The sequence below is a fragment of the Oncorhynchus mykiss genome, chromosome 15, assembly GCF_057628025.1.
Source record: "Oncorhynchus mykiss isolate SJ-2025 chromosome 15, ASM5762802v1, whole genome shotgun sequence".
NCBI classification, from domain to species: domain Eukaryota; kingdom Metazoa; phylum Chordata; class Actinopteri; order Salmoniformes; family Salmonidae; genus Oncorhynchus; species Oncorhynchus mykiss.
This window is the reverse complement of record NC_143036.1, coordinates 72,830,479-72,843,704: the sequence shown is the minus strand read 5'-3', so window position 1 is coordinate 72,843,704 and position 13,226 is coordinate 72,830,479. Positions and strand designations below refer to the sequence as shown.

The 13,226-nt window shown below is 43.7% G+C and overlaps 1 protein-coding gene across 1 annotated transcript in view; it reads right to left on the bottom strand.

Annotated features, from left to right (window-relative positions):
• Positions 1–13,226, bottom strand: part of LOC110490712 (protein kinase C-binding protein NELL2) — a 107,818-nt gene that overhangs the window by 62,377 nt on the left and 32,215 nt on the right. The window contains 4 exon segments of the mRNA XM_090201117.1: positions 1,348–1,450; positions 5,508–5,599; positions 9,827–9,929; positions 12,751–12,879. Of these exon segments, the coding sequence (XP_090057243.1) occupies positions 1,348–1,450; positions 5,508–5,599; positions 9,827–9,929; positions 12,751–12,879 (427 nt within the window).

The following is a 13,226-nucleotide window of genomic DNA, read 5'->3' as shown; positions in this document are numbered from 1 at the left end:
GGGTCAGTCTGCAGGAACACGGGTCAGTCTGCAGGAACACGGGTCAGTCTGCAGGAACACGGGTCAGTCTGCAGGAACACGGGTCAGTCTGCAGGAACACGGTTCACTCTGCAGGAACACGGTTCACTCTGCAGGAACACGGGTCAGTCTGCAGGAACACAGTTCACTCTGCAGGAACACGGGTCAGTCTGCAGGAACACGGGTCAGTCTGCAGGAACACGGTTCACTCTGCAGGAACACGGTTCACTCTGCAGGAACACGGGTCAGTCTGCAGGAACACGGTTCACTCTGCAGGAACACGGTTCACTCTGCAGGAACATGGTTCACTCTGCAGGAACACGGTTCACTCTGCAGGAACACGGGTCAGGAGGAAACAAGACTTCATCAGAGAACAGTAACATGTTGTTTTTAGTTTTTATTTATTAATTTTTTTTATTGAATGTTTAAAACATACAATATACTTGCAGTGAAGCAGCTCAACAACTACATCACATGAGTCGTCTAACAGACTCCCATCCAGAGCGACACACAGAAGCAACCAGGGTCAACGCCCTGCTCAAGGGCACGTTGACAGATCTCCCACAAGGTCAAACAACCAACAAAATGAACAAAAGAGAAAAAAAAGAGAAAGACAAAGGAAAACCGAAAACAACAACGCAAAAAACAACAAAGACATCAAGGACAACAAAAATCCTAACAGCAAGGCCAACTGAATATGTTTGAGTGCATGTATGGCACTATTTACCTGTGTGTGTGTGTCCGTGTATGTGCACATGTGTGCATTTGAATGAGAGTGTGTGTATATGCATGTGTACAAACAACTGCACGGCATCAGCCTCCGGCAAACCGGCGTTAGCTGTAGAAACACTGGCCAGTAACGTGTTGTTAAGGCCTGGTGGAAACTGGAATAGAACAGTATGTGTTGCTGTCACAGAGATGCATGGCTGTGTGCTGACCACGTCTAGTGTGTATGTGGGTAATATCATGAGGGCGTTCCAAATCGCCTATTCTCTTTATAGCGCACTACTTTGGACCAGGGCACATACGGCTGAGGTCAAAAGTAGTGCACTAAAAGTAGTGCATTTGGGACACAACCCAGGTTCCACCGTGAGAGAGAGAGGCCTCATTACCAGCCAAGCAGGAGACATACATCATCTTAGGAGAAGGAGGGAGCAGACCGACTTTTAATATCCATTCTCCCTTATCTACTACACAGAGCTTCAATACTATCTCACTATCACTCCAAGAATCTGTGTGTGTGTGCGTGTGCGTATAAGTGTGTGTGTGTGTGTGTGTGTGTGTGTGTGTGTGTGTGTGTGTGTGTGTGTGTGTGTGTTCCAGACATACCTCTGCAGACTTTGCAGCAGCGGTCTGTAAGGGTGATGTGTTCAGACTCGGGGCAGGTCAGTTCAGGACAGGGAGCGTTCTCCACCCTCTGCATACTGTGCTTCTGTAAAAACCATGACACCACAGGTGCTTACAGTAACATCTCTGTCAAAATCCATCTTCTCTGCTTTAGACATGGACATCCCACTTCTAACAACAATAGATCATTATATTAGATGCTAATATATCCAAATATATGTTATACAGTGCCTTGCGAAAGTATTCGGCCCCCTTGAACTTTGCGACCTTTTGCCACATTTCAGGCTTCAAACATAAAGATATAAAACTGTATTTTTTTGTGAAGAATCAACAACAAGTGGGACACAATCATGAAGTGGAACAACATTTATTGGATATTTCAAACTTTTTTAACAAATCAAAAACTGAAAAATTGGGCGTGCAAAATTATTCAGCCCCTTTACTTTCAGTGCAGCAAACTCTCTCCAGAAGTTCAGTGAGGATCTCTGAATGATCCCATGTTGACCTAAATGACTAATGATGATAAATACAATCCACCTGTGTGTAATCAAGTCTCCGTATAAATGCACCTGCACTGTGATAGTCTCAGAGGTCCGTTAAAAGCGCAGAGAGCATCATGAAGAACAAGGAACACACCAGGCAGGTCAAAGAAACTGCTGTGAAGAAGTTTAAAGCCGGATTTGGATACAAAAAGATTTCCCAAGCTTTAAACATCCCAAGGAACACTGTGCAAGCGATAATATTGAAATGGAAGGAGTATCAGACCACTGCAAATCTACCAAGACCTGGCCGTCCCTCTAAACTTTCAGCTCATACAAGGAGAAGACTGATCAGAGATGCAGCCAAGAGGCCCATGATCACTCTGGATGAACTGCAGAGATCTACAGCTGAGGTGGGAGACTCTGTCCATAGGACAACAATCAGTCGTATATTGCACAAATCTGGCCTTTATGGAAGAGTGGCAAGAAGAAAGACATTTCTTAAAGATATCCATAAAAAGTGTCGTTTAAAGTTTGCCACAAGCCACCTGGGAGACACACCAAACATGTGGAAGAAGGTGCTCTGGTCAGATGAAACCTTTTTGGCAACAATGCAAAACGTTATGTTTGGCGTAAAAGCAACACAGCTCATCACCCTGAACACACCATCCCCACTGTCAAACATGGTGGTGGCAGCATCATGGTTTGGGCCTGCTTTTCTTCAGCAGGGACAGGGAAGATGGTTAAAATTGATGGGAAGATGGATGGAGCCAAATACAGGACCATTCTGGAAGAAAACCTGATGGAGTCTGCAAAAGACCTGAGACTGGGACGGAGATTTGTCTTCCAACAAGACAATGATCCAAAACATAAAGCAAAATCTACAATGGAATGGTTCAAAAATAAACATATCCAGGTGTTAGAATGGCCAAGTCAAAGTCCAGACCTGAATCCAATCGAGAATCTGTGGAAAGAACTGAAAACTGCTGTTCACAAATGCTCTCCATCCAACCTCACTGAGCTCGAGCTGTTTTGCAAGAAGGAATGGGAAAAAATGTCAGTCTCTCGATGTGCAAAACTGATAGAGACATACCCCAAGCGACTTACAGCTGTAATCGCAGCAAAAGGTGGCGCTACAAAGTATTAACTTAAGGGGGCTGAATAATTTTGCACGCCCAATTTTTCAGTTTTTGATTTGTTAAAAAAGTTAGAAATATCCAATAAATGTCGTTCCACTTCATGATTGTGTCCCACATGTTGTTGATTCTTCACAAAATAATACAGTTTTATATCTTTATGTTTGAAGCCTGAAATGTGGCAAAAGGTCGCAAGGTTCAAGGGGGCCGAATACTTTCGCAAGGCACTGTATTTATTTGGTTTATTTATCTATTTGACAGCCATGAAAGCTTTAGTTTCATAAAATAAATACATCCCTGGTGTTTGCTGCTTTTCAACCTGTCTATAGTCAAGCTGTTCTGTGAGACGTGTCTATAGTCAAGCTGTTCTGTGAGACGTGTCTATAGTCAAGCTGTTCTGTGAGACGTGTCTATAGTCAAGCTGTCCTGTGAGACGTGTCTTTAGTCAAGCTGTTCTGTGAGACGTGTCTACAGTCAAGCTGTTCTGTGAGACGTGTCTATAGTCAAGCTGTTCTGTCCTGTGAGACGTGTCTATAGTCACGCTGTTCTGTGAGACGTGTCTACAGTCAAGCTGTTCTGTGAGACGTGTCTACAGTCAAGCTGTTCTGTGAGACGTGTCTATAGTCAAGCTGTTCTGTGAGACGTGTCTATAGTCAAGCTGTTCTGTGAGACGTGTCTATAGTCAAGCTGTTCTGTGAGACGTGTCTATAGTCAAGCTGTTCTGTCCTGTGAGACGTGTCTATAGTCACGCTGTTCTGTCCTGTGAGACGTGTCTATATTCAAGCTGTTTTGTGAGACTTGTCTATATTCAAGCTGTTCTTTGAGACGTGTCTACAGTCAAGCTGTTCTGTCCTGTGAGACGTGTCTATAGTCAAGCTGTTCTGTGAGATGTGTCTATATTCAAGTTGTTCTGTGAGACGTGTCTATAGTCAAGCTGTTCTGTGAGACGTGTCTATAGTCAAGCTCTCTATCTGTTCTGTGAGACGTGTCTATAGTCAAGCTGTTCTGTCCTGTGAGATGTGTCTATAGTCAAGCTGTTCTGTGAGACGTGTCTATAGTCAAGCTGTTCTGTGAGACGTGTCTGAAATTAACTGTTCTGTGAGACGTGTCTATAGTCAAGCTGTTCTGTGAGACGTGTCTATAGTCAAGCTGTTCTGTGAGACGTGTCTATAGTCAAGCTGTTCTGTCCTGTGAGACGTGTCTAAAGTCAAGCTGTTCTGTGAGACGTGTCTAAAGTCAAGCTGTTCTGTGAGACGTGTCTATATTCAAGCTAATCTGTGAGACGTGTCTATAGTCAAGCTGTTCTGTGAGACGTGTCTATAGTCAAGCTGTTCTGTGAGACGTGTCTATAGTCAAGCTGTTCTGTGAGACGTGTCTATATTCAAGCTGTTCTGTGAGACGTGTCTATAGTCAAGCTGTTCTGTGAGACGTGTCTATAGTCAAGCTGTTCTATGAGACGTGTCTATAGTCAAGCTGTTCTGTGAGACGTGTCTATATTCAAGCTGTTCTGTGAGACATGTCTATAGTCAAGCTGTTCTGTGAGACGTGTCTGAAATTAACTGTTCTGTGAGACGTCTCTATAGTCAAGCTGTTCTGTGAGACGTGTCTATAGTCAAGCTGTTCTGTGAGACGTGTCTATAGTCAAGCTGTTCTGTGAGACTTGTCTATAGTCAAGCTGTTCTGTGAGACGTGTCTATATTCAAGCTGTTGGTTTGAGAGGTACTGTAAAGGCTGATCTGATGCATTAGTACATGAGGCCATCCACCTCCAGATACTAATATGGATGATATATATTTCAACATGAAACGCGCCCAGACCAGGCTGGATCAGAGGGAGTGTGTTGTCTCTATAGGAATTATCATGGTGTTTGGTCTCTATAGGGATTATCATGGTGTGTTGTCTCTATAGGGATTATCATGGTGTTTGGTCTCTATAGGGATTATCATGGTGTGTTGTCTCTATAGGGATTATCATGGTGTGTTGTCTCTATAGGGATTATCATGGTGTGTTGTCTCTATAGGGATTATCATGGTGTGTTGTCTCTATAGGGATTATCATGGTGTGTTGTCTCTATAGGGATTATCATGGTGTTTGGTCTCTATAGGGATTATCATGGTGTGTTGTCTCTATAGGGATTATCATGGTGTGTTGTCTCTATAGGGATTATCATGGTGTGTTGTCTCTATAGGGATTATCATGGTGTGTTGTCTCTATAGGGATTATCATGGTGTGTTGTCTCTATAGGGATTATCATGGTGTGTTGTCTCTATACGGATTATCATGGTGTGTTGTCTCTATAGGGATTATCATTGTGTGTTGTCTTTATAGGGATTATCATGGTGTGTTGTCTCTATAGGGATTATCATGGTGTGTTGTCTCTATAGGGATTATCATGGTGTGTTGTCTCTATAGGGATTATCATGGTGTGTTGTCTCTATAGGGATTATCATGGTGTGTTGAGTGCAGGTGTGTTCTGTAGTCAATGCAAGCTAAGAGTATGTAGACATGTGGAGTGTATTGGACTTACCTGACACTCAAACAGTAAACAGTTTCCAGATGAATCCCTCACACTCTTCAAGTCCCCTTCCACGTACACCCTTCCTCTGAACAGACACACAGCTATGGACACACACACACAAATGCACACGTGCACACACACAGTTTTTAGTTATTCCTAGTCCCTTTTAACATTTTGAGCAAGGTACAGTAGCGTGTTATACACAGTTTAAGTCATTACTTAAATGGCTTTCATATTAACACTGGCTCCAGATAGCAGCAGGCTTTAAAGACTGGCCTTGAATTATTGATGTATATGTGAAGGCATTGAGAGCTGTGTACGTGGCGGGAGTATCCTAGCAACACGGAGATGTGGTCAGTTATTAAGACAAGTCTTTATGATTGTGTGCTTCACACTGTGGGCTGAGGGATGGGGAGGAATGACAGAGCGTGAGATAGAGAAAGAGGGAACAGAATGGAGAGAGAGAAAGGGAGAGATAGATAGAGAGAGAGGGCGAGAATGAGAGAGAGCGAGGGCGAGAGAGAGAGAGAGAGATACAAAGAGAGAGAGAAACAAAGAGAGAGAGATACAAAGAGAGAGAGAGATACAAAGAGAGAGAGAAACAAAGAGAGAGAGAGACAAAGATAGAGAGAAACAAAGAGAGAGAGAAACAAAGAGAGACAGACAAAGAGAGAGAGAGACAATGAAAGAGAGAGACAAAGAGAGAGAGAGACAAAGAGAGAGAAACAAAGAGAGAGAGAGAGACAAAGAGAGAGAGAAACAAAGAGAGAGAGAAACAAAGAGAGAGACAGACAAAGAGAGAGAGAGACAAAGAGAGAGAGAAATAAAGAGAGAGACAGACAAAGAGAGAGAGAGACAATGAGAGAGAGAAACAAAGAGAGAGAGAGACAAAGAGAGAGAGAAACAAAGAGAGAGAAATAAAGAGAGAGACAGACAAAGAGAGAGAGAGATAATGAGAGAGAGAGAGACAAAGAGAGAGAGAGACAAAGAGAGAGAGAAACAAAGAGAGAGAGAGACAAAGAGAGAGAGAAACAAAGAGAGAGAGAAATAAAGAGAGAGACAGACAAAGAGAGAGAGAGAGACAATGAGAGAGAGAGAGACAAAGAGAGAGAGAGACAAAGAGAGAGAGAAACAAAGAGAGAGAGAGAAACAAAGAGAGAGACAGACAAAGAGAGAGAGAGACAAAGAGAGAGAGAAACAAAGAGAGAGAGAGAAACAAAGAGAGAGACAGACAAAGAGAGAGAGAGACAATGAGAGAGAGAGACAAAGAGAGAGAGAGACAAAGAGAGAGAGAAACAGAGAGAGAGAGACAAAAAGAGAGAGAGAGACAAAGAGAGAGAGATACAAAGAGAGAGAGAGACAAAGAGAGAGAGAGGCAAAGAGAGAGAGATTATTTTGGAACTTCTGTGAGTGGAAGGTTTACTGTTCATTTTTATTGTTTATTTTACTATTGTATATTATCTACCTCACTTGCTTTGGCAATGTTAACATATGTTTCCCATGACAATAACGCCCCTTGAATTGAATTGAATTGAGAGAAATGAAGAAAAAAGATGCGATTTCAGGGGGCAGCGTGGTCGTGTGAGCTGTTCGTTATGAAGAGAGGATAAAGAGAGAGACAAAGAAGTGGGGTAGAGAGGAGAGAGAGATAGAGAGGTGGTGTAGAGAGGAGAGAGAGACATAGAAGTGGTGTAGAGAGGAGAGAGAGACAGAGAAGTGGTGTAGAGAGGAAAGAGAGGAAAGAGAGACAGAGAAGTGGTGTAGAGAGGAGAGAGAGACAGAGAAGTGGGGAAGAGAGGAGACAGAGAGACATATAAGTGGTGTAGAGAGGAGAGAGAGACAGAGAAGTGGTGTAGAGAGGAGAGAGAGACATAGAAGTGGTGTAGAGAGGAGAGAGAGACAGATAAGTTGTGTAGAGAGGAGACAGAGAGACATAGAAGTGGTGTAGAGAGGAGAGAGAGACAAAGAAGTGGTGTAGAGAGGAGAGAGAGACAGAGAAGTGGTGTAGAGAGGAGAGAGAGACATAGAAGTGGTGTAGAGAGGAGAGAGAGACAGAGAAGTGGTGTAGAGAGGAAAGAGAGGAAAGAGAGACAGAGAAGTGGTGTAGAGAGGAGAGAGAGACAGAGAAGTGGGAAAGAGAGGAGACAGAGAGACAGGGAAGTGGTGTAGAGAGGACAGAGAGACAGAGAAGTGGTGTAGAGAAGAGAGAGAGACAGAGAAGTGGGGAAGAGAGGAGACAGAGAGACAGAGAAGTGGGGTAGAGAGGAGAGAGAGCGACAGAGAAGTGGTGTAGAGAGGTGAAAGACAGAAGTGGTGTAGAGAGGAGAGAGAGAGACAGAGAAGTGGTGTAGAGAGGAGAGAGAGACAAACAATTGGTGTAGAGAGGAGAGAGAGACAGAGAATTGGTGTAGAGAGGAGAGAGAGACAGAGAAGTGGTGTAGAGAGGAGTGAGAGACAGAGAAGTGGTGTAGAGAGGAGAGAGAGAGACAGAGAAGTGGTGTAGAGAGGAGAGAGAGAGACAGAGAAGTGGTGTAGAGAGGAGAGAGAGAGACAGAGAAGTGGTATAGAGAGGAGAGAGAGACAAATAATTGGTGTATAGAGGAGAGAGAGACAGAGAAGTGGTGTAGAGAGGAGAGAGAGACAGAGAAGTGGTATAGAGAGGAGAGAGAGACAGAGAAGTGGTGTAGAGAGGAGAGAGAGAGACAGAGAAGTGGTGTAGAGAGGAGAGAGAGACAGCGAGGTGGTGTAGAGAGGAGTGAGAGACAGAGAAGTGGTATAGAGAGGAGAGAGAGACAGAGAAGAGGTGTAGAGAGGAGAGAGAGACAGAGAAGTGGTGTAGAGAGGAGAGAGAGACAGAGAGGTGGTGTAGAGAGGAGAGAGAGACGGAGAAGTGGTGTAGAGAGGAGAGAGAGACAGAGAAGTGGTGTAGAGAGGAGAGAGAGAGAGAGAGAAGTGGTGTAGAGAGGAGAGAGAGACAGAGGTGGTGTAGAGAGGAGAGAGAGAGACAGAGAAGTGGTGTAGAGAGGAGAGAGAGACAGAGAAGTTGTGTAGAGAGGAGACAGAGAGACATAGAAGTGGTGTAGAGAGGAGAGAGAGACAAAGAAGTGGTGTAGAGAGGAGAGAGAGACAGAGAAGTGGTGTAGAGAGGAGAGAGAGACATAGAAGTGGTGTAGAGAGGAGAGAGAGACAGAGAAGTGGTGTAGAGAGGAAAGAGAGGAAAGAGAGACATAGAAGTGGTGTAGAGAGGAGAGAGAGACAGAGAAGTGGGAAAGAGAGGAGACAGAGAGACAGGGAAGTGGTGTAGAGAGGAGAGAGAGACAGAGAAGTGGTGTAGAGAAGAGAGAGAGACAGAGAAGTGGGGAAGAGAGGAGACAGAGAGACAGAGAAGTGGGGTAGAGAGGAGAGAGAGCGACAGAGAAGTGGGGTAGAGAGGTGAAAGACAGAAGTGGTGTAGAGAGGAGAGAGAGAGACAGAGAAGTGGTGTAGAGAGGAGAGAGAGACAAACAATTGGTGTAGAGAGGAGAGAGACAGAGAATTGGTGTAGAGAGGAGAGAGAGACAGAGAATTGGTGTAGAGAGGAGTGAGAGACAGAGAAGTGGTGTAGAGAGGAGAGCGAGAGACAGAGAAGTGGTGTAGAGAGGAGAGAGAGAGACAGAGAAGTGGTGTAGAGAGGAGAGAGAGAGACAGAGAAGTGGTATAGAGAGGAGAGAGAGACAAATAATTGGTGTATAGAGGAGAGAGAGACAGAGAAGTGGTGTAGAGAGGAGAGAGAGACAGAGAAGTGGTATAGAGAGGAGAGAGAGACAGAGAAGTGGTGTAGAGAGGAGAGAGAGAGACAGAGAAGTGGTGTAGAGAGGAGAGAGAGACAGCGAGGTGGTGTAGAGAGGAGTGAGAGACAGAGAAGTGGTATAGAGAGGAGAGAGAGACAGAGAAGAGGTGTAGAGAGGAGAGAGAGACAGAGAAGTGGTGTAGAGAGGAGAGAGAGACAGAGAGGTGGTGTAGAGAGGAGAGAGAGACGGAGAAGTGGTGTAGAGAGGAGAGAGAGACAGAGAAGGGGTGTAGAGAGGAGAGAGAGAGACAGAGAAGTGGTGTAGAGAGGAGAGAGAGACAGAGGTGGTGTAGAGAGGAGAGAGAGAGACAGAGAAGTGGTGTAGAGAGGAGAGAGAGACAGAGAAGTGGTGTAGAGAGGAGAGAGAGACAAAGAGGTGGTGTAGAGAGGAGAGAGAGACAGAGAGGTGGTGTAGAGAGAAAGTGTTAGAGAAAGAACAGGAGAGGACTGTGTTGTGCAGATGTGAGAAGAACATGGCATGGTAGGTGTTGTTACTCACGCTGACACTCTTTGCAGCACGTGCCTGGCACATAGGCAGGGGCGGAGTCAGGGGGACACTGGGGAGGGGGGCACGAGATGGTCTCACACTGGACTGTACCATTCTAAAGGAATGAGACAAAACATACGTTATTAGTATAAATATCTATGATCTTCAACCTGGACTGTACCATTGTAAAGGAATGAGACAAATCAGACGTTATTAGTATGAAGATCTATGATCTCCAACCTGGATTGTACCATTGTAAAGGAATGAGACAAATCAGACGTTATTAGTATGAAGATCTATGATCTCCAACCTGGACTGTACCATTCTAAAGGAATGAGACAAAACAGACGTTATTAGTATGAAGATCTATGATCTTCAACCTGGACTGTACCATTCTAAAGGAATGAGACAAAACAGATGTTATTAGTATGACAATCTAAACTCAGCAAGAAAATAAATGTCCCTTTATCAGTCCCCTGTCTTTCAAGATAATTCGTAAAAATCCAAATAACTTCACAGTTCTTCATTGTAAAGGGGTTAAACTCTGTTTCCCATGCTTGTTCAATGAACCATAAACAATTAATGAACATGCACCTGTGGAACGGTCGTTAAGACACTAACAGCTTACAGACGGTGGGCAATTAAGGTCACAGTTATGAAAACTTAGGGCGCTATAGAGGCCTTTCTACTGACTCTGAAAAACCCCAAAAGAAAGATGCCCAGGGTCCCTGCTCATCCACGTGAACGTGCCTTAGGCATGCTGCAAGGAGACATGAGGACTGCAGATGTGGCCAGGGCAATACATTGCAATGTCCGCACTGTGAGACGCCAAAGACAGCGCTACAGGGAGACAGGACGGACAGCTGATCGTAGTGGCAGACCGCACTGGCAGATCGCAGTGGCAGACCGCAGTGGCAGACCGCATGTCACAACACCTCCACAGGATCGGTACATCCGAACATCACACCTGTGGGACAGGTACAGGATGGCAACAACAACTGCACAAGTTACACCAGGAACGCACAATCCCTCCATCAGTGCTCAGACTGTCCGCAATAGGCTCCTCCCTCATCCTCATCCTTTTGATTTTGACAACCCCCCCCCCCCCCCCCCCCCCCTTCGTTCAGGGACACATTATTCCATTTTTGTTATGTTCATACAAATATTTACACATGTTAAGTTTGCTGAAAATAAACTCAGTTGACAGTGAGAGGACATTTCTGTATTATTATGAACTCAGGAACAGACTCTATGTCTTGATCTCTGGGATCAGGAGAATCACATAGAGTTGATGCACTATAGATTTTTCAGACACAGGTTATGGATTTCCATTCAGTGCCGTCCCTTTAAGTCCCGGATAACTGTGATCATGAAGTGAACTATCCCTTTAAGTCCCGGATAACTGTGATCATGAAGTGAACCATCCCTTTAAGTCCCGGATAACTGTGATCATGAAGTGAACCATCCCTTTAAGTCCCGGATAACTGTGATCATGTAGTGATCTATCCCTTTAAACCCACAGTGATTATAGATTGGACTGTCACCTTTAAACCCACAGTGATTATAGATTGGACTGTCACCTTTAAACCCACAGTGATTATAGATTGGACTGTCACCTTTAAACACACAGTGATTATAGATTGGACTGTCACCTTTAAGTCCACAGTGATTATAGATTGGACTGTCACCTTTAAACCCACAGTGATTATAGATTGGACTGTCACCTTTAAACCGATAGTGATTATAGATTGGACTGTCACCTTTAAACCCACAGTGATTATAGATTGGACTGTCACCTTTAAGTCCACAGTGATTATAGATTGGACTGTCACCTTTAAACACACAGTGATTATAGATTGGACTGTCACCTTTAAACCCACAGTGATTATAGATTGGACTGTCACCTTTAAACCCACAGTGATTATAGATTGGACTGTCACCTTTAAGTCCACAGTGATTATAGATTGGACTGTCACCTTTAAACACACAGTGATTATAGATTGGACTGTCACCTTTAAACCGATAGTGATTATAGATTGGACTGTCACCTTTAAACCCACAGTGATTATAGATTGGACTGTCACCTTTAAACCCACAGTGATTATAGATTGGACTGTCACCTTTAAACCCACAGTGATTATAGATTGGACTGTCACCTTTAAACCCACAGTGATTATAGATTGGACTGTCACCTTTAAACCCACAGTGATTATAGATTGGACTGTCACCTTTAAACCCACAGTGATTATAGATTGGACTGTCACCTTTAAACCCACAGTGATTATAGATTGATCTGTCCATTTAAGCTTACACTGACTATAGTGTGAACTGTCCCTTTAAACCACAGAGATGATAAAGTGAACTGTCCCTTTAAGCCCTATATAACAGAGTCCTAGCTTATAGCCTTATGTAGATGTGTTATAGTCTGATATAGCCTGTCGTAGTTTGTTATAACCTGTGAGAGTCTGTTATAGTCTGTTGTAGTCTGTTATAGCCTGTTACAGTCTGGTATAGTCTGTTATAGTCTGTTACAGCCTGTTATAGTGTGTTATAACCTGTTATAGTCTGTTATAGTCTGTTACAGCCTGTTATAGTCTGTTATAGCCTGTTATAGTCTGTTACAGCCTGTTATAGTCTGTTATAGCCTGTTATAGTCTGTTATAGCCTGTTATAGTCTGTTATAGCCTGTTATAGTCTGTTATAGTCTGTTATAGTCTGTTATAGTCTGTTATAGTCTGTTATAGTCTGTTATAGTCTGTTAGAGTCTGTTATAGTCTGAAATAGTCTCTTATAATGTGTTATAGCCTGTTTGTTATAAGCTGTTATAGTATGTTATAGTAGGCCGTCATTGTAAATAAGAATTTGTTGTTAACTGTCTTGACTAGTTAAATAAAGGTAAAAAAATAATGATGATAATAATAATAAAAAATTCTTACATAGCAGGAACAGTTCCTGCATCCGTCTGTCCATCTCTCTTCCTCCCTGTACAGCTCTCCATTCATACTGCAGCTCCTCTCACAGTAACAGCCATCCAAACCCTGCATCTTCTCCTCCGCACGAGACAGCTGCACACACACCAAAACACAGATACAGAGTTAGTGTGTGTGTGTGTGTATGTGTGTGTGTGTGTGTGTGTGTGTGTGTGTGTGTGTGTGTGTGTGTGTGTGTGTGTGTGTGTGTGTGTGTGTGTGTGTGTGTGTGTGTGTGTGTGTTTTTTGGGGTCAATAGTCCGTTGTTACAGTCTACTTTTTAACTCATTATTTATTCAACAACCCAGTGTTGCAGGACAAGGGAACCAGAGCCCAGTAAACCACATGGTGACAGAGATGTGCTGTAGTAAAGAACAGTAAATGGATGTTCCCTCACTTACCGTCTGTGTGAATAATTCATACACTTATGCCTTGAACACTGA